Below are 21,791 nucleotides of genomic sequence, written 5' to 3' on the forward strand. Positions count from 1 at the left end.
ACGAAGTCTCATTGTCAAACCTGTTTCTATATGATTATATTTGTAACGTCCGGTTCCTGGTACATATTTTAATAAGAATTATTCATATTTGCAAAGGGACTCGACGAGTTGGAGGCCCCAAACTCGTCGAGTAGAAACGGATTTTTGGGACGCGGGACTTGAAGTCTACTCGACGAGTTGAGAAGCCTCAACACGACGAGTGGGGCTGCCAGAGTGAAACCCTAATTTTCAGGGTTTGCACCCTATTTAAGGACCTTAACACTTCATTGTGGCCTCCCTCATTGTAACACCTGTTCCAGGTCTTATTTAATTTATCTAATTTTAAGGACCTTAACACTTCATTGTGGCCTGGACCAGAACGGCGGAAACGTCCGGAGGCGGGTGACGTTATTGTGCAGTATCATAACAATTGCATATAAATGAAACATAGCAAATCCAAACATCATACATCAATATAACAAACTTACATTGTTTTACATCTTGTTTATGTTCTTGAAATACACAAAAGAGACAATATTGAATAAATTCCAAACTACGTCAAAATAATCTTGAATCCCCATGTCACTGACCTGCTTATAGATTTCCTGAGAATATAAGTCGTTTGAAAAGTGTCAACATAAAATATGTTGGTGAGTTCATAAGCATTTTGTATAAAAATCTATGTTAGTTGGAAAAAACCAGAAAATCCCATATTTCCTTATCAAATGGTTATAAGTCTTGTTTCCAATCAAGTATAGTTGCATGTGTGTTTTAGTTTATCGTTTTTCGTGATCATATAAAATCGTTTTCCCCAGAAAATCCTATATTTTCTGATGTAAAAAAATGGTAGTACTAAAACCCTAGGACTTGTGTGGTAAAAGCTTCGTTTGATGTATCCAGACAATAGTTGTTTATAATCGAAAGGTGTAACTTGTGTAGAGTACTAAATATTTGTAACGACGTAAATTTCCAAAACAATTTTTCATTTTTAAATCATACTTTCAATCACACGATAATCACAAAACATAATGTATCCACTGTGTCATAATAAAACATGTCCCGGAATCTCAATAACATAAACTCTATAAGTGTGTACGGATCATGCCGGCGCCTTCCCGCGATCATCACTAGTACCTGAAACACATAATATAACAACTGTAAGCATAAATGCTTAGTGAGTTCCCCAAGATACCACATACAACACATACGCCTTTCCAGGCCATAACTCTGTAGGATCTTCCGATCCATGTGTCTCAGGGGACTTCTGTCCCGAATCCCGGTAGACCTTCCGGTCCTACCCGTATCGACCTTCCGGTCCGTAACCACTTGACCTTCCGGTCCATATCATCTTGACCTTCCGGTCCTTATCGTACATAACATACATAACACATATATATCACATAACAACATACAGCTCATACATCTCATAGCATATAAGACCTTCCGGTCACACATAGGTACCCTTCCAGGTACAGTATAGTGAAAAGACTCACCTCAATGAAGTCGGATAAACTTTCGTGCTCAACGTCCTGACTTAGCCTCCTCCTATTATTCAAATAACATCCCCGATCAATATTCTCTCATGATCTCATCTCTACAAATTGGGTAGAAGGCCATTCTACCCTTCCCTGAACTCTCTTGAATCAGTCTTGGCCAGAATCCTAAGGTCAACGAAAGTCAACGGTCAAACTTTGACCCGACTCGTCGAGTGCACAAGGGAGACTCGGCGAGTCCATGCGGGTCCTCTGAATCCTTTCAGCCTCTCTTGGCTCGTCGAGTCATCCTTCCACTCGACGGGTTACACCTGTCACGAATCGCGGGGCAACCCCGACTCGACTCGTCGAGTCCACTTATGGACTCGGCGAGTTGCTCCCATAACAACTCTCAAATGACCTTCTGAGGTCAGATATGCTTCTCTAAACTATAGATCTGGCCTTCAAGTGCTCAAAGGTCACGTAAAGGTGCAACCTTTACGTGCATGCAACCCACATCAAGTCATAAATGGAGAAATAACTCTAAAAATGGCAACCTAGTCTCCAATCCTCCATGAACAAGCATAAAGCAGAATGGGAAAGGTTCTCTGGACCTCTATGGGTCCAGATCTGAGGTCTAACCTAGCAAGGGACCATAACCTCAACCTTTCAAGCCTAAAAAGGTTTATAGAAAACCCTAAATCACAGATCTTAACCCAAAACAGAAGGGAAGTTCGATTTGATACCTCAATAGTGTAGATCTGAACTTGAAAACCCTGGATCCACAGCTCCCTTGACCTCCTCTTGTTGGAAACTACTTCTCTTTTGCTAAAACACACAAGAAATGGTGAATTAGCCTTCCTCTTGCACCACAAACGTTCTCTTTCTCTCTCTAGGGTTTCTCAGGGGTGAAGTGGCCGCAATGGAGGCTATAAAGGCCTTTAAATAGGGCACAGGCCCTGAGAATTAGGGTTTCACTTAATAGCGCGGACTCACCGAGTCCACGCATCGACTCGTTGAGTCCTTCATTAAATCAGACCAGAAATACGCGATCCCACTCGGCGAGTATGAGCGCCTACTCGCCGAGTCCCTCTCTAAAATTCAATATAAATACTTAAAATAAGATACCTGGGAATCCGGATGTTACAATTCTCCCCCACTAGAATCAGACTTCACCCTCGAAGTCTTGCTCGGCAAACAACTCTGGATGCTGCTCCCGCATCTCCAACTCCGGCTCCCAGGTCAGCTCGGACCCTTTCCGATGTTGCCACTGGACCTGCACCAGAGACACTTCCTTGTTCCTCAGAATCTTGATCTTCCGATCCCGGATCGTGATTGGTCTCTCAGCATAATTCAGGCTCGCATCCACCTGAATATCCTCCAGCGGTACCACCGCCGATTCGTCGGCTATACACTTCCTCAACTGAGACATGTGAAAGGTATCATGAATCTGTCTCAGCTCCTCAGGTAGTTCCAACCGATAAGCTACCCTGTCCACCCTCGCGGTCACCCTAAATGGCCCGATATACCAGGGCCCCAGCTTGCCCCTCTTCCTGAATCGGATCACTCCTTTCCAAGGAGACACTTTCAGGAGTACGAAGTCTCCCACATGGAACTCAAGCTCGGATCGTCGCCTATCCGCATAACTCTTCTGACGACTCTGAGCCGTCAATAACCTCTGTCTAACCTGCTGTATCTGCTCTGTCGTCTGAAGAACTATCTCAGTGCTACCCATCACAAGCTGTCCTACCTCTCCCCAGCAAATGGGAGTCTGACACCTCCTACCATACAATAACTCGAAGGGAGGCATACCAATACTCGAATGGTGCCTGTTGTTGTAGGAAAACTCAGCCAATGGCAAGTACGTGTCCCAACTTCCTCCGAAGTCCAACACACATGCTCGAAACATGTCCTCGAGTGTCTGAATCGTCCGCTCACTCTGTCCGTCCGTCTGGGGGTGGTAGGCGGTACTGAAATGCAACCTCGTACCCAACTCCTTGTGGAACTTCTTCAAGAACCTGGAAGTGAAACGTACATCTCGATCTGACACAATCGAGATCGGTACTCCATGACGCGATACCACCTCCCTCACATACAACTCTGCCAACCTCTCAGCAGAAGAGCTCTCACTGATAGCAAGAAAATGCGCGCTCTTCGTCATCCGGTCGACGATCACCCAAATTGCATCGACACCCTTCGCGGTCCTCGGCAATTTGGTGATGAAATCCATGGAAATCTGTTCCCACTTCCACTGGGGAACCTCAAGCGGCTGCAACTTGCCATGCGGACGCTGGTGCTCGGCCTTAACCTTGCGACAGGTCAAGCACCTCTCGACAAACCACGCGACATCCCTTTTCATACAGGGCCACCAATAATCTTTCTTCAGGTCCAAATACATCTTAGTGGCCCCGGGATGGATCGAGAACCTCGATCTATGCGCCTCCTCCATCAGAATGGTACGTGCCCTGCCTGCATACGGCATCCAAATCCGACCTTGAAAGGTTATCAGCCCTCGACTACCGGTAACGAACTCGGACACCTGCCCGATCACCCGCTCCCTCTTGCGGTTCTCCGGTATCACGGCCTCTGTCTGGGCCTCCCGAATGGTGTCCAACACCGGAGTCATCACTGTCAGTCGCATGCAAATGTCTCGAATCGGGGCACTCTCCGCCCTACGGCTCAGGGCGTCAGCTACGACATTAGCTTTGCCCGGGTGGTACAGGATCTCACAATCATAATCCTTTACCACGTCCAACCATCTCCTCTGGTGCATATTCAGATTGGGCTGATCCATCAAATACTTCAAGCTCTTGTGGTCCGTGTATATGGTACACCGAACCCCATATAAATAATGACGCCATATCTTGGGGGCAAACACCACTGCCCCCAACTCCAGATCGTGGGTGGGATACCTCGTCTCATGAGGCTTCAGCTGCCTCGATGCATACGCTATCACATGTGTTGGGATACCATGTTCTTTGTCACTACAACAAGCCCTCTCTGCATAAGCACCGCACCCAACCCTGATATCGATGCGTCACAATACACCATAAAATCCTCCATCCCTTCCGGGAGGGCTAACACAGGGGCTTCGCATAACTTCTGGCGAAGTGTCTCAAACGAGGTCTGCTGCTCCGGACCCCATGAAAAAGCAACACCCTTCCGAGTCAACCTGGTGAGAGGCACGGCGATCTTGGAGAAATCTCTGATAAATCTCCGATAGTAACCGGCCAATCCTAGGAAACTCCTGATCTCGGTGGGAGATCTCGGCACCTCCCAACTCATCACTGCCTCAATCTTGGCCGGATCGACCAAAATCCCATCCTGGTTGACGAGATGCCCCAAGAACTAGACCTCCCGTAACCAGAACTCGCACTTGGAGAATTTGGCATAAAGCCTCTCCGTCCTCAATACCCCGAGGATCTCTCTTAGATGATCTTCGTGCTGCTCTCTAGATCTCGAGTACACCAGTATATCGTCGATGAACATGATCACCGAACGATCCAACATCGGTCTACACACCCTGTTCATGAGATCCATGAACGCTGCTGGTGCATTGGTGAGCCCGAAAGGCATCACCACGAACTCGTAATGCCCATAACGAGTCCTGAACGTCGTCTTCTGGATATCCTCATCGCGCACTCTCATCTGATGATATCCAGACCTCAGATCAATCTTGGAGAACCAAGACGCTCCCTGCAACTGATCGAACAAATCGTCGATCCTCGGTAATGGGTAACGGTTCTTGACCGTCAACTTGTTCAACTCCCGGTAATCAATACACATCTGGTGTGAACCATCCTTTTTCTTGACAAAAAGGATCGGTGCTCCCGAAGGGGAACTACTCGGTCTAATAAACCCCTTCCCCAGCAGCTCTTGAAGCTGCGAGGATAACTCCTGCATCTCTGGCGGCGCAAGGCGATAAGGCGCCTTGGCGATAGGCGCTGCCCCCGAAACCAAATCGATGCGGAACTCTACCTGCCTCTCGGGAGGCACACCCGGCAACTCCTCGGGAAAAACATCCGGGAACTCACGCACTATCGGAACGTTATCCATCGAACTTCGCCTCCCAGCGGCCTCTCGTGTGTCCATCACATAGGCTACAAACCCGCTGCAGCCCTGTTGTAAACTCTGTCTCGCTCTGGCAGCCGAACAAATCGCCGACCCACATCGGGTACCCTCGCCGTACACCGTAAGTACTTCCCCACTAGGGTCTCGTATCGTCACCAACTGTCGCTCGCAGTCTATAACAGCCCCAAATCGGCTCAACCAATCCATGCCCACTATGACACATACGTCCACCATCGCTATCGGGACCAGATCTATCGGGAACTCAACACCGAAGATCTCGAGTACACATCCTCGTATCACATCTGTAGCATACACTGCTCGCTCGTCAGCTATGGAAACTCGCAGTGGTCGACTCAACGCCTCTCGTCTGTTACTGATGTGTCGACTAAACGCTATATACACAAATGATCGACTCGCACCCGAGTCAAATAACACTAAGGCAGGTACAGAACTCACAAGAAAAGTACCTACGCATATCATCATATAAGCACCATATCTCAACTCAGCATAAATAAATAAGAATACATACCAGCCACTACATCAGGCGCTGCGCGGACCTCCTCCGCTGTCAACTGGAAAGCTCTCCCGCGAGCCTTCGGTGCCTCGGCCTTCGCTGGCCGAACCTCGGTAACCCTAGCAGCAGGGGCAGATCCCTGTGCTGATCCCTGATGTAACTGCGGGCACTCGGCCTTCCGATGGCCAGTCTGGTTGCAATGAAAGCAAACCATAAATCCCTTGGGGCAATCTTTGGCGATATGCCCCTCCTTGCCACATTTGTAGCAAGCACCTGATCGACAGACCCCATCATGTCCCTTGCCGCACTTCCTACAAGTGCGGCCCTTCTGGCCTCCAGATCTCGTATCAGCGGACTTTGCCCGCTTGGCTGCCGGCTGAGACTGTGCCGGCCGCCGATCCATCCTCTGAGACTCAGCCTCCTCCCTAGCCTGAGTCTCCAACTCAATCCCCCTCTTCCGGGCATTTGCCTGGAGCTCAGCAAATGTCTGGTAAGTCGAGTTCGACACGAACTCCCGAATATCCCTCCTCAAAACGCCCAAATACCGGCTCATGCGTGCCTGCTCAGTAGACACCTGCTCAGGGCAGAACATCTCCCTCTCATGAAACTTCCTGGTAACCACAGTAACTGAATCCGTACCCTGCTTGAGGGTCAAGAACTCCTGAATCAACCGTTCCCTCTCCACCGGGGGAACATACTCGTCTCTGAACATGGTGGTGAACTTCTCCCAGGTCACCGCTGAAATCTCTGCAAGAATGAAGCTCGCCGTCACGAACTTCCACCAATCCTTCGCTCCCAAGCGAAGCTGGTTCAACGCAAACCGTACCCTTAGATGCTCCGGACATGAACACGTGTAGAAGCATCCCTCGATATTAGAAATCCATCTCATCGCAGTGATCGGATCCTGCGTCCCGTCAAACTCTGGTGGCTTCGTGTTGCTGAACTCTCGAAGCAACAACGAGTCACCTCCCTGAGGTCTGGCAGTAGCCACAGCTGCAGTAGCCGCAGCAGCCGCAGCCTCAGTCACCGCGGCGTACCGCTTATCAAAAGTCTCAATCAATGTGGTCTTGATAGACCCAAACATCTCCGGAATCTCAGCTCAAATTGCCGCCGCCACCTCATCGTGGATCATCTGACGAAGCTCCTCGTCACTCACGCCGCTCGGCTCAGGCCTGTGACGTGTCCCAACCATGATGTCTCTGAAATACAACATAATAATATCAGAGACTCGCTCGAGCATACTCGCACTCGATAACTCAACCCTACTTGTTCCTTAGTACCCAAAGGATTCTTACTTAGAGTGCGCACTGTTCCGGTGTCTTCAGTAGTACGGGCCCTATACTACTGTCCACACCGCATCAGTATTCACCCTAAGTCCTCCTCCTTGGATCCCAGATCATAAGTACTCTATATCTCACTGGCATAGGCTACCCTTGGTAGACCCCTCATCAGCTTCTCACTGCTACCTACTCGCTCTCAAGCATCACATAGCAGCAAAATCCTTCCTAGGCTAAGGCATCACAAAATCATGCCACTCTAGTCCTAATATGAATACCTAGCCAACTCTATCATGCATATCATATCATAACATATCTCATAACACATAATGTAAGGGTATTTTGGGAAATCACCGTTCAGGCGCTGGCTGATCGTACACACTGCTTCCTTCTGCCTTTCTCAAAATCTTTTACTCTCTAAAAAAATTGTTTATTTTATGAAAAACTTTCTCAATTCCTCAGTTTGAGTTCAGATTCATCCGAAGATGCACCCGAATCCCTCAAACGAAGGCTCTGATACCAACTTGTAACGACGTAAATTTCCAAAACAATTTTTCATTTTTAAATCATACTTTCAATCACACGATAATCACAAAACATAATGTATCCACTGTGTCATAATAAAACATGTCCCGAAATCTCAATAACATAAACTCTATAAGTGTATACGGATCATGTCGGCGCCTTCCCGCGATCATCACTAGTACCTGAAACACATAATATAACAACTGTAAGCATAAATGCTTAGTGAGTTCCCCAAGATACCACATACAACACATACGCCTTTCCAGGCCATAACTCTGTAGGATCTTCTGATCCATGTGTCTCAGGGGACTTTCGTCCCGAATCCCGGTAGACCTTCCGGTCCTACCCGTATCGACCTTCCGGTCCGTAACCACTTGACCTTCCGGTCCATATCATCTTGACCTTCCGGTCCATATCATATTGACCTTCCGGTCCTTATCGTACATAACATACATAACACATACATATCACATAACAACATACAGCTCATACATCTCATAGCATATAAGACCTTCCGGTCACACATAGGTACCCTTCCAGGTACAGTATAGTGAGAAGACTCACCTCAATGAAGTCGGATAAACTTTCGTGCTCAACGTCCTGACTTAGCCTCCTCCTATTATTCAAATAACATCCCCGATCAATATTCTCTCGTGATCTCATCTCTACAAATTGGGTAGAAGGCCATTCTACCCTTCCCTGAACTCTCTTGAATCAGTCTTGGCCAGAACCCTAAGGTCAACGAAAGTCAACGGTCAAACTTTGACCCGACTCGTCGAGTGCACAAGGGAGACTCGGCGAGTCCATGCGGGTCCTCTGAATCCTTTCAGCCTCTCTTGGCTCGTCGAGTCATCCTTCCACTCGACGGGTTACACCTGTCACGAATCGCGGGGCAACCCCGACTCGACTCGTCGAGTCCACTTATGGACTCGGCGAGTTGCTCCCATAACAACTCTCAAATGACCTTCTGAGGTCAGATCTGCTTCTCTAAACTATAGATTTGGCCTTCAAGTGCTCAAAGGTCACGTAAAGGTGCAACCTTTACGTGCATGCAACCCACATCAAGTCATAAATGGAGAAATAACTCTAAAAATGGCAACCTAGTCTCCAACCTCCATGAACAAGCATAAAGCAGAATGGGAAAGGTTCTCTGGACCTCTATGGGTCCAGATCTGAGGTCTAACCCAGCAAGGGACCATAACCTCAACCTTTCAAGCCTAAAAAGGTTTATAGAAAACCCTAAATCATAGATCTTAACCCAAAACAGAAGGGAAGTTCGATTTGATACCTCAATAGTGTAGATCTGAACTTGAAAACCCTAGATCCACAGCTCCCTTGACCTCCTCTTGTTGGAAACTACTTCTCTTTTTCTAAAACACACAAGAAATGGTGAATTAGCCTTCCTCTTGCACCACAAACGTTCTCTTTCTCTCTCTAGGGTTTCTCAGGGGTGAAGTGGCCGCAATGGAGGCTATAAAGGCCTTTAAATAGGGCACAGGTCCCGAGAATTAGGGTTTCACTTAACAGCGCGGACTCGCCGAGTCCACGCATCGACTCGTCGAGTCCTTCATTAAATCAGACCAGAAATGCGCGATCCCACTCGGCGAGTCTAAGTGCCTACTCGCCGAGTCCCTCTCTAAAATTCAATATAAATACTTAAAATAAGATACCTGGGAATCCGGATGTTACAATATTAACTCTTATATTCTTAGTGAGTCTTTATAACCATACTAATATGACGGAGTGCCGGTCTAGCTGTAGCGAACAACGAAGGTGCGGGTTGTCAACCCCGTATAGATCTATACACAAATTCCCGCTCCCCCTCCAGGAGACTCTGGTTATAACTCTTACAGGACTTAAAGCGTACACTATTATATATATATATATATATATATATATATATATATATATATATATATATATATATATATATATATATATATATATAGGTACTATGAAGATGCGTCTGACTAGAATACTAACAGGTGTTTGTATCAAAAATCGTTGTAATCCGTTATTTATTACATAAACAACAACGGTGTACTCGTTGACAAGATATTTCGTTTTCGTTTGTAGAAAATATTCCTTTTTAAATCAGGTTTGTCAAAATGACCCAATATTCTTGATGTTGGCAAAATGGTCCTGTATTTTATAATTTGTCAAAAGGTGGCTCAAAGCTATGTGAATTATTAAAAGTGGTCCATTTCCTCCAAAATACTTGTTTAAGCAATTTTTGACGTAAATACTTATGGTTTTTGTCATAAAAACTTGTAACTTATATTTTGTAACATACCAGTTCTTGCTTCTTTGTATAATTTGTGAAATATGATTCAAACACTTGAGACTTGCCCAAGATTTCGAGTTCTTGGAGTTTTCATAACTTTAGCACATATAATTTAGCATACAAATATAACAAGCAAATAAATTAAGGTTTAAAACAAGGTTTTGACTTGTATTCTCCCCCAAAAACAATAAAAACTCGAAAAAGTAGGGGTATGAAGCTCACCTTGGTTTAGCTTGTTGGATGATTTGAAGAGGCGTTAAGGAGTTTCCAAGTTCTAAAACTTGAAGGGTTTGATAACTCTTTGAACTTTAGAATATCCTAAGAATATGTACCCAAAATTTTTATGTGTAAATATAATGAAATTTACAGAATAATGTGGAGAACCACCAGTCAAGAAGATGAGATACTTACAAAAAAAAATTCTAGGAATTGCTTTGAAGGAGTATGACTTGAAGCTTGAATAAGTTGAGAGCACACTTAGGAGTTCCTAGCTTGTGGATATGAGCAGTGGGATATGGAAGAGTAGTTCACGTTTCTAAATAGAGAGGATAAGGAGTGACTTGACACTTGCTTGGAGTATTGGTGGACAAGGATTTGTTATCTATGGTTATTTTGTGTTTTACTGGGATTTGCATGGGAAATGGGGGATCACATCAAATCATAAAGTCAAACCCCCTTATCACTTTATGATTTAATATAATACTTTTATAAATATTAATTATTATTTTATGTAAATATGTTTTAAATATTCAAATTTGGCATAAAATAAGGGTTTAAGGGGTCTAAGTTATGAAAAATACGAGTTTGGTGGGATTCCTGACATTAAAATGCCTTAAAATGAAGAAAAGGTCCGAAATGGTCTAAAATCCGGAGCCAAATAGTGAGTTCCGGAGCCACTTCACAAATTCCGGAGTGGGTTCAAGAGGTTCCGGAGTAAATCCTTGAGTTTCGAAGTCAGGCCAATCAGTTCTGAAGTCCTTCTCGAATTCCGGAGTCGCACAGCAGCTTCCGGAGTGGCTGATCTTCCGAGAGGGTTTGGTCCGGAACATGCGAGATTGTCCGGGGCAAAGCCTTCCGAAGTGTGCGAGGCCTTCCGGAGTCAACAGGAGGTTCCGACGCAAGAGGAAGTTCCGGAGCGAGATTGTCCGGGTGGGAGGGTCCGAAGCCACCTAAGGGGTTCCGAACTGGGCTTGCTCCTTCAAGTTTTCTCCTTTCATTTTGAGTTGGTTTCGACTAAGGTAACTTCATAGGAAGATTTGAGAGCGATTTGAGGTACATAGAGAGATGTGGGAGAGATTTGAGATACATAGAGAGATTTGCATTATAACAATACACGGTTCATTAGGAATCATAATGTAAACTTTAATGCGTTGATACAAGCCTTACAATAGTTGTGCTTACATGAGAACAAAATTTCCTAGCTAAAAATGCTAGTTGTGACATTTGGGACCTTAGATCCCGCTGGAAAGGACTGAACACAAAAGGACTGAAGGAACTCGTCGAGTCCATTAGTCGACTCGACGAGTCGGGGTAGGGTTTACTCGTTTTCGAGTTTCTGAATGAGCGTAGTGAAGGATTAGAGTGTTGGTCTGAATGAACTTTTGGTTTTCTGGACATTGGATGACCTCGACGAGTCGCTTAGGTGACTCGGCGAGTTGACTCGCGATTCAGTGGAATGGACTCGGGAGGAACTCGACGAGTTGTTGGATGCACTCGACGAGTTGAGGTCAACATGGACTGTTGACCTTGACTTTGACCAGGGTTGACTTTGAGGGTATTTATGGTATTTCGGGATTATGACAAGTTAATCACATGTTGATTATAGGCAGTTGAGTTGAAGCAGTGTATGGGATATATCTGATCTTAGCTTGCTAGTTCAGCATTCGAGAGGTGAGTCTCCTCACCATACCAATGGGTCTAAGGTACCAAGGCCGACCCATTTTGTGATATGTGGTACACTAGTTGTAGTAGAGATATGTGGTATGATAGTCAACTATATGCTAAGTGGTATGCTAGTGATTATATGATACTTGCAGGGAAGACCTTTTAGACAACCTATGCTCCTAAGACATGATGCCCCACATGCTTGCAAGAGTGCCCTTACTTTTGATTAAACTAATCAAAAGACCATATCACTTTTCTTTTCTCTAACTTTCGGCCATAAGTATAAAAAAAAAATACATGAGTTTTATAGGAGTATTTTATAAACCAAGTTTATAAAATATAAACTTTAACCTTTTGGTAAAAGACAAAAGTCCTTATAGTTCAAAATGTTGTACATGACTTAATAAATCATACCTTATGATATATTATGTTACTTGCCATTGAAAATTATTTCCATGAAATAAATAATTTACAATTAATTATAAGAGTTTACTCAATATTTATTAAAATCAATTTCTAATAAATAATCAATTGTATCAAGTTGTTGTTAGTGAGACCCATTAGTATCATATTAATTAGCAATATCACTTTAATATGATTTTTGAGCATACTAGATCTTTCATAATCAAGGTCAGTGTGTGTGTGTGTGTGTGTGTGAAATGAAGATCAACTAGGCTTTTTATACATAATCAAAATAACAAATAACCTGATATTCTAGGGTTCCTCATTGATCCATGCTTGACCCGACTTTTTTGAGGGTCCTCAACCGCTCAACGTTCATCCAGATTTGAACACGTGCTACTGACTTGGTCTTATTCTTTTTCTAGTCAATTTTGATATTGTGACATCCCCATTTTCACGGCCAGAAAAGACCGATTTTTGTTTATGCTTTATAAAAATCAGAGTACTTCTTTTAATAAAAATGTTGCGGAATTTGTTCCCAGAAAAACATGATAAATACGTTATCAAAGCATTTCCGAAGAAATGTATTTTTATTCATTTAAAACATTTGGGATGTCATCGTCAATACAGAAACATAAGCATAAACAGAACTTACATTCATTTACACTAGTGATCTACATCTCTTTTAAATCTCTCAGTGCAAAGTAGCTTCGTATCGACACCTGTGATACAAATATGCTGGAGTGGGTCAGGTTGGGAAACCTGGTGAGTACATAGGGTTTTCAACCCACAATAATATAATTATTATATTTAAACATCAAACAATCAACCCGATTACCCATCCCTGTTATCTTCTTTAATATTCCTTAAAGAATTATCTTAAGGGTTATCTCCTATATCATATTTACCTCTCATCTTTCTACCTCACATTTCCTTATATGCTCATTCCTAAGGCATGAATACGTAGTTACAACGTCGCCTGAACTCGTAATTCATAGTAAGGGTTAGAGTATCATCGCATGAATATACAGTCACCACATCACCTGGACTCGTAATTCATCACCTATAGGTTATAAGCCTGCTGGTGTTTCCACGGGTTGTCTAGAATATTCCGTGGTCGCCATCTATACTCTAGTAGATGACTACATCTCCAAATTGTTGGACAAGGTTATAGTATCTTTCATCCTACATCACCGATTCATCATCACCTATCCATCACCTAATTATCATCACCTTCCTATCATCACCTATCTCTCATCATTTTATTTCATCACACACCAACTATTTCATCTACCCATGTTTTATCCCAACGTATTTGTAGATATAAAATAAATATATATTTAAATCATTTAAAACATGTATAAAATCATTCATCCATCATAGACAGCAAGTATTCAGATAATATGCACACATAGCACGTAATTTATATAAAATACTTCATATCTATGTGTAAGATGAAAGGGACCATGCACTCACCTGTTAAAGTGATGATTCCAAACTCAGACAGCGCTTCGTTACTCTTAAAACAATTCCTTCGACAAAACCTAGTATCAATACCACTAGGGTTTAGTCTAACGTTAACCGCGACTAATTAATAGTCTAGCTATTATTATTATTATTATTATTATTATTATTATTATTATTATTATTATTATTATTATTATTATTATTATATAAGCGTTAAACAACACTCTTATATAACTCATAATAATATCCCAAATAATTGTTTTAAGGTCCTAATAATGTTACTATAATTAATTAGAAGTTATATTAAAAATAGCGTAGGCGTAGCTCACTTACAGCGAGTTTTTATTAAAAACCGGGCTTCGTTGGAGCAGCGTTTCCGAGCCGAAAGCTTTTCTTCTCGGAGCCGTCGGGCGCTCCGGGGCTTTCTTCTCGTGCTAGGGAGGTTCCCTAGACTTGGGAGGGGTTTAGGGAGGTTAGAGAGAAGTTAGAGAGAGAAAGAAATGTTTGAAGGTGTGAGGAAATTATGAAGAGTTCATCTCTTATTTATAGGAATTGTATAGTAAAGTAGTCTCCAAGCTTCGTCCGTAACTTTCGCATACGAGCTCCGTTTTTGTCTGTCTTTTTACCGTTGAGTTCCTATTAATGAGATCTTCAACTCTCATTTAGACCTCGTTGGCTAATTCTCATTCTATCTCGGATTTACAAAACTGTATCGAATTCGCCGCGCTCGAAAAGTAGAGACTAAGCTTCGTCCATAACTTTTGCATACGAGCTCCATTTTTGTCTGTTTTTTTTCAGTTGAGTTCCTATTAATGAGATCTTCAACTCTCATTTAGACCTCGTTGGCTAATTCTCATTCTATCTCGGATTTACAAAACTGTATCGAATTCGCCGCGCTCGAAAAGTAGAGACTAAGCTTCGTCCATAACTTTCGCATACGAGCTCCGTTTTTGTCTGTCTTTTTACCATTAATGAGATCTTCAACTCTCATTTAGATCGCGTAAGCCAAAAACCGCTCGAACTAAAATTCGAGTTTCGGGCTGTACATTGCTAAGCCGAAACTTCGAAAAATCATAACTTCCTCATACGAAGTCAGATTTGGGCGTTCTTCTTATGGACGCTCTCGGTTTAACATTTTCTACGACTTTTGTTTAGATCACTAAGGCTAAAAGTCGCTCCATCGTAAATTCATTATTTACGTTTCCCGGTGTCGTGCCGATTTTGCCGTAAAACTTCGACGGGCCATAACTTCTTCGTTATAACTCGGATTTCGGAGTTCTTTATATGTACGGAAACCTTGAGAAATATTCTACAACTTGGTTAAGATTATTTATTATAAATAATCTTTTGCCGAAAATTCGTTTTCGACACTCATTGCCTCTAAATTGACTAGCCCGGATCTACGGGCGTTACAGATATACCTGCATAAGAGATTACAAGCAAACGAAGGCAGTCCCAATATATTGACTAAGTCCAAGATCTTGGGTTACTCATGATCTTAGCATGAGTTCAAGATACTAAAAATGGTAAGATAAAATTTTTATCCATAACAATTACATATGGAACAATAGTCTTGGAATAACCATGCCCTTCATCCATATCCATTACCTACGACTGGTCAACTACATACTTGACAAGTTGGTTTAAATCAAGCTTTGTACTACAAGATACCGTTTCTCTTCTACAAGGCTTCTTTCTATTCAGTTCTGGTGACACACTGTCAGGTTCCAACTCCTCATTAACAACTTTTGAAGGAGACTTAAAATAAGTAGGTACCCTAGTTTGTCCATTTTCAGTATACACCCTTATAAGTATGTGTTTAGGGTCATATAAAACCATTTTAAGTACATCTTGGTCATGCCCTTAAGGTAATAAGCCATAGTCTAAGGGGTACTCAGGGATACAAAAATGGTAGTAAAGGGACTGCTCGGTTTGGTACCCTAATTCTCGAACCATGTCATAAAGTTCATGGATTGAAAATAAATCAATGTCTACGTCATCTATATATAATACAATATCGTCAATGTATTTTCTTTCAAGTGACTTGGTGAAGATACCACTATAGTGTATCTTCAATGTGAAATAGTTGTCATATCCTTCTGCAAATATAAAAATAGATAGGGTAAACACAATGATTTCTCTTCATGAACACGTACTACAAATTTTTTTTTTTTTTTTTGTAGAATCATACCGTATCTGGCTTGCAAGTCCTTCAAGCTCGAATATTTTTCATGCAAAGTCCATATTGAGAGAACCATTGTCGATTCCTTCTGAATAAACCCTAAAACCCAAATTTGCTTCCTATAAGCGAACAGTTGGATGAAGACGAAGCTTTGTGTTTTCTTGGGAGAGGGACGCGTCTTGGAGTTGACATGAAGATGATCGAATGCATGATCATTTCCTTTATCTAATCAGAGGTTACAAGCGAAATGACGGAAATACCCTCTAATTATTTTAATCAGATAGCAGTTAACGGTCAAAACTTGACAGGGTGAGTAAAAACAACTCTTTGTTAAAAGTTTTGAAATCACTGGAAGGGACCATCTATGAGGTTTTTTAAACTTAAAGACTATATCCCAAATTTTTAAAAACCATAGGGACCATTTATGAGTTTTGTCTATTACTTATTAGAGTAAAAGTTTAACAATACCCAAATCGTGTAGGGACTTATTTGCAAATTTTCAAATAATGCGAAGGTCATACGAGTAGGTATAAAAGGGCAATTGAGTCACAACACAAAGTAAGTGGTTAGTATTCATTTCACGTCATTATATACATTCCCGAAACGGCACCGTTCGCTCAAGCCAAACACGCCACTATTTTCGTTGCTAAAACGTTTTTCTATACCCATTCCACGTCACTAACAGATTAGCTGCTCGCCAGTCATTCGGCGACGATAACACCCTCAATCGGCAGCCATTTTTTTTGGCGGCGAAAACGGCGAGATTCGAATCTACGAGCTTCAGTATCCGTTAATTTCTGTTTAATTTAATGAACAATGACTTTGATTCTTAATAATCATCATCATCGTCATCCTAGCTTCATTTACTCAAATATTCATACGAAAAAGTTCAATTTCACCACCAAATTAGGGGTAAAATACTCTTGCCGGAGAGCGAACAGAAGACTTGTTTTTACGCCGGTGAATTCGGCGTCGGTTAATGGATATTCACTGCGGAATCATGATAATAGTCCAGAGGTTTCAGATGGAGTGGGAACGAATTACGGAGAGGATAATGCCGTTGGGGTGTCGGAAAGGTTGTTGAGATTTGTTCATCTGGTTTCGTCGGTGCTTCCTGGTGGAAATTGGTGGAGGTTTTCTGATGAAGTGGAAGTCTCGGTAACTGCGAAGCCGGTGACTTTGGTGCGTGCTCTTCGACGGATGTGGGGATTGATTGCGAATGATCGTTGGGTTATCTTTGCTGCCTTCTCTGCCCTAATACTAACCGCGGTAATGCTCTCTTTTTTATTTTGCATTGAAGGCATTAATTATCCTGGTAACAATCTCACTGAAATGAGGCCAGAATTGGACTTAAATCAGGTAGAATTAGGTCGAGTCATTCCTATTTATTGCCATAGAAATTCGAGTTGAATCAGTTTACCTTTTAACTTGCCGAAATTCAAACTATTCTTCCATTAACAATCCCTCAGTTGCAAATTTGGTTTTGAGTTCGAACCTTGCAAAGAACTGTATAATGATCTAGCATAATTGTCCTGTAGCAAACAGTCATATTCTTGATAAAATAACTGTATAATGATCTACAACATGAGCGCTATTGATTTCTTATTATCTATTTGTCTTCTTCACAATGTTTATTGGGTACTCTGCTGATTGATTTACTATTCAATTGTGTTGTTAATTTAATCCTTTTTTCTGCGCCACTAACTTAGATTTTGTTTTTTTTTCATTCAGCTTACAGAGATCTCCATTCCTCATTTCCTTACAGCATCTATATTTTCAGCCCAAAGTGGTGAGACAGCTGTGTTTCAGGGTAATGTGAAGCTACTGATGTTTCTATGCATCACTTCCGGTATTTGCAGGTTAAAACCTTGTATGGTCAAATCTTCCTCTTCTTTGAAACAAACTAGTGGCTTGTTCTTGTTTGCTTCCATGACTATTGCATATAAGATTAACTGTTTAATGTCCTTTAATAGCAGTTATAGATTTTAATAAGAAGTTTCTGACATGTGATCTTTTATTTAAATTCCCAGTGGATTAAGAGGTTGCTGGTTTGGCATTGCAAATATGATCCTTGTGAGTTCATTTACTACATGTATCTTGATATAAACTTATCTATTTCAACCAAAACCATTTCAACGTTAGACTTTAAACTAATTTTACTAAAAGGGTTTGACTTTTAGTTCAAAGAAGTTTTATCAGAAATGTTGTTCACTGTAGATGTTGATCTTGGTTTTATTTATTGAAGGTAAAACGAATGAGGGAAACATTATACTCCATCCTTCTTCTCCAGGTTTATAAACAATGGTTCTATGAAGCTTTCTGGACTAAAACATCATTATGATATATCAACATCATCTGTAACCTCACTTTTTTCACAGGATATAAACTTTTTTGACTCTGAAAGTATTGGAGATTTGACTAGTAGACTAGGATCAGATTGTCAGCAGGTTTCACGGGTTATTGGGAATGATCTTAACCTAATATTACGCAATCTTCTTCAGGTATTTGTATTTCAAAACAAATAAAAAGTATCCATGACCTCACCTTAAATTACATAACTTAGTTTATATATTTTATTTCAGGCCACAGGGGCTTTGATCTACTTGTTAGTGTTGTCTTGGCCACTTGGCTTATGCACATTGGCCATTTGCTCTACTTTGTCACTAGTTATGTTAAAATATGGACAGTAAGTTCTCCTAGTTGTCTTCTAGTAAATGTAAATATTGATGCTTTTAACAAATACAAAAGTTTAAATTGAAACACACATCATAAATAACTCTTTTAGTTGTAAAAAATGGTGACTGATTTTTCCATAGGTACCAGAAGAAAGCAGCAAAGTTAACACAAGAGTTCACTGCATCTGCAAATGAAGTACTACTACAAAAAAGTTTAATTATGTTCCCAAAGAGTGCAACTCATATATATATATATATATATATATATATATATATATATATATATATATCTTTTTTTTTTCTTAACAATCTAAAAGGTGGATTTTTTTTTTTCTTATATAGGTTGCACAAGAGACATTTTCTTTGATGAGAACAGTTCGAGTTTATGGAACTGAGCATAAAGAACTTGAAAGGTATACTTCTTTAAAAAGTATTCAATTGGTTTCATTTATGACATACACTAAAGTTGAATTTAATATTTATTTATTTATTCACAAATAGGTACACCACCTGGCTGGAAAAACTAGCTGATATAAGCTTGAGAACAAGTGGTGCATATGGCATATGGAATTTCAGTTTCAACACTCTGTATCATTCTACACAGGTCATGCTCCTTGTATTCTTAATAATATCATAAAAATGTAAAATTATATTAAAAAAAGGTTTGTAATTTTTTTATAGGTTCTTGCTGTATTGGTAGGAGGAATGTCTATTATGGCTGGTAAAATAACAGCCGAACAGCTTACAAAGTTCATATTATACAGTGAATGGCTGATTTACTCAACATGGTTTGTGGGTGACAATTTATCAAACTTAATGCAATCTGTTGGAGCAAGTGAAAAAGTATTCCAAATGATGGATCTTGCGCCTAGTCAGCAGTTCACATCCAAAGGCAAGCATTAAGCAACCAATTTTTTCATTTCCTGATTTTTTTTTGTAATAAAGAAACACAAAATAGTACCCAATTTACTAAATGTTAAAAACTAGTATCTTTATTGCATATTGACTTGTAGCAGGATCAAAATTGCCAAATTTGAAGGGTCTTATTGAGTTTGTGAATGTATCATTTAGCTATACATCAAGGGAAACGGTATGTTTCTAATTTTTCTCATATCCCTAAACAAGTAGTAGAGTCTGTTTGATTGGATGGATCATGGAATGGAATGAGTGATTCCATTCCTTTGATTCTTTCTTAATATTTTGAACAGGTACATGTGTTAAAAGATATAAGCATTACTGTGAATCCTTATGAAGTAGTTGCACTTGTAAGTAAGTCTATAATTCTATCCGCCTAATTTTGTTTCTTCAACAACTACAAAAGACGTAAATGCCCTCCTTCTTCATTAGGTTGGTCTTAGTGGTAGTGGGAAGAGCACAATAGTAAATCTCCTTCTTCGTCTCTATGAACCAACAAGTGGTCAGGTACACATAACTTTGTTTGACATGCATTCATCTTTTCTTTGAACAAAAGACGTAAATGCCCTCGTTGTTGTGGTGTAATGTAGATTTTGATCGATGGGCATCCGTTAAACAACATGGACATCAAGTGGCTTAGAGAAAGAATCGGATATGTTGGACAGGTTGGTTCTCTTTATTTAAAAAAAAAAAAAGCGGATCCTTTTTATTATTAATTATTATATATTTGGAGCAAACAGGAACCTCGGCTTTTTCGGATGGATGTGAGATCAAATATAGCATATGGATGCACACGAGATGTAAGTGAAGAAGATATTGAAGATGCAGCGAAACAAGCGTATGCTCATGACTTCATATCCTCACTACCTGAAGGCTATAACACAATTGTTGATGATGATTTGTTAAGTGGAGGCCAAAAGCAAAGAATTGCTATTGCAAGAGCTGTTCTAAGGGACCCATCAATTTTGATTCTTGATGAAGCTACTAGCGCTTTAGATGCCGAGAGTGAATACAACGTCAAGGTATATATTATTTATGTAAAAAAAATAAAAATTACTCCAATCAATTTTAGGGTTTAATATATGATGATGTAGGGTGTACTGAGTGCGGATGGAGATAAGTGTAAGAGGAGTGTTATAATAATTGCACACAGGCTTTCCACTATACAAGCTGCAGACAGAATAATTGTCATGGACAGTGGCCGGATCATTGAGGTATCTATCTATCCGCCTATATTTTTGTTTTTATAAAAAATAAGTTAAAACCATATTGGCTTTGTGAATTCAGATGGGAAATCATAAACAACTTCTCCTTAAAGACGGATTGTATGCGCGATTAACTAGAAGACAAGTTGATTCTGTATGATGAGAATATTAATTCCAATTAGAATTGTATACAATACAACAACAGAGGTGTGTGTAATCATGGATGTTAGTCATGGTTGAATCCTAGCTTTGGAGATTCATCATATAAAATGTTGTAATTGTTAGGAATACAAGCTATTCTTCTACTTTATATCGAGTATTGTACTCATAAATATCAAGTTACTTTTTTTTTTTTTTTGACCGAGTCTCCCAGTCCACGACATGTTACTTTTGCTTTTGGGTTGATATTAGGGAAAATCACTTATTATACTAATTCACATCTAGGTAACTATTTATTTTTTACCTAGATTTTTTTTACACATCTAAGTAACAAACTTGTTAGAAGTGTTCACATATGACCATTATGACTTGCTATAGTATGTTAAATCCTAGATGTTGATACTTTCAACAAGTTCGTTACCTAGACGTGTACAAAAAAAAATAGTTACCCAAATATGAACAAAACGAAAAGTAAAAATAAATTACACAAATGGTCCTTATGGTTTTGGAGAATTTGTGTTTTTGGTCCCTAACTTATTTTTTTAACTCGGATGGTCTCTACTGTTTATTTTTGTTACACGTTTGATCTCTGTCTTACCTAAAAAGACTATTTTGTCCTTATTAATTTATTTTTAATTAATTTCCTTATTTATATATTTATTTTTTATATATTTTAAAAAATTAATAGACCCCACATATCTGTATCTCCTCACCATAAACCTCAAACCACATTTGAGAAATTTAATTCGGATGATCTCTACTGTTTATTTTTGTTGAGCG

At 40.6% G+C, this 21,791-nt stretch overlaps 1 protein-coding gene across 3 annotated transcripts; it reads left to right on the forward strand.

Annotated features, from left to right (window-relative positions):
- The first annotated feature begins 16,661 nt into the window (after window positions 1–16,661).
- On the forward strand, window positions 16,662–21,210 carry ABCB26 (transporter associated with antigen processing protein 1). Of its 3 annotated transcripts, none has more exons than XM_079066855.1 (17): window positions 16,662–17,326; window positions 17,789–17,916; window positions 18,088–18,130; window positions 18,303–18,347; window positions 18,436–18,558; window positions 18,640–18,743; window positions 18,874–18,928; window positions 19,075–19,145; window positions 19,234–19,336; window positions 19,414–19,624; window positions 19,746–19,822; window positions 19,941–19,997; window positions 20,080–20,154; window positions 20,238–20,312; window positions 20,388–20,669; window positions 20,742–20,861; window positions 20,935–21,210. In XM_079066855.1, the coding sequence occupies exons 1-17, from the start codon at window positions 16,874–16,876 to the stop codon at window positions 21,010–21,012; spliced, it is 2,100 nt and encodes a 699-aa protein (XP_078922981.1). In that variant the 5' UTR covers window positions 16,662–16,873; the 3' UTR covers window positions 21,013–21,210. The 3 variants fall into 3 exon arrangements, with proteins under 3 accessions (XP_078922981.1, XP_078922983.1, XP_078922984.1); XM_079066857.1 differs by having other exon boundaries at window positions 16,663–17,326; window positions 19,749–19,822; XM_079066858.1 differs by having other exon boundaries at window positions 17,188–17,326; window positions 17,789–17,927; window positions 19,749–19,822.
- The last annotated feature ends 581 nt before the right edge of the window (window positions 21,211–21,791 follow it).

Source organism: Lactuca virosa, chromosome 8 (assembly GCF_052849685.1).
Source record: "Lactuca virosa cultivar CGN04683 chromosome 8, Lactuca_virosa_CGN04683_v6, whole genome shotgun sequence".
Taxonomy (NCBI): Eukaryota; Viridiplantae; Streptophyta; class Magnoliopsida; order Asterales; family Asteraceae; genus Lactuca; species Lactuca virosa.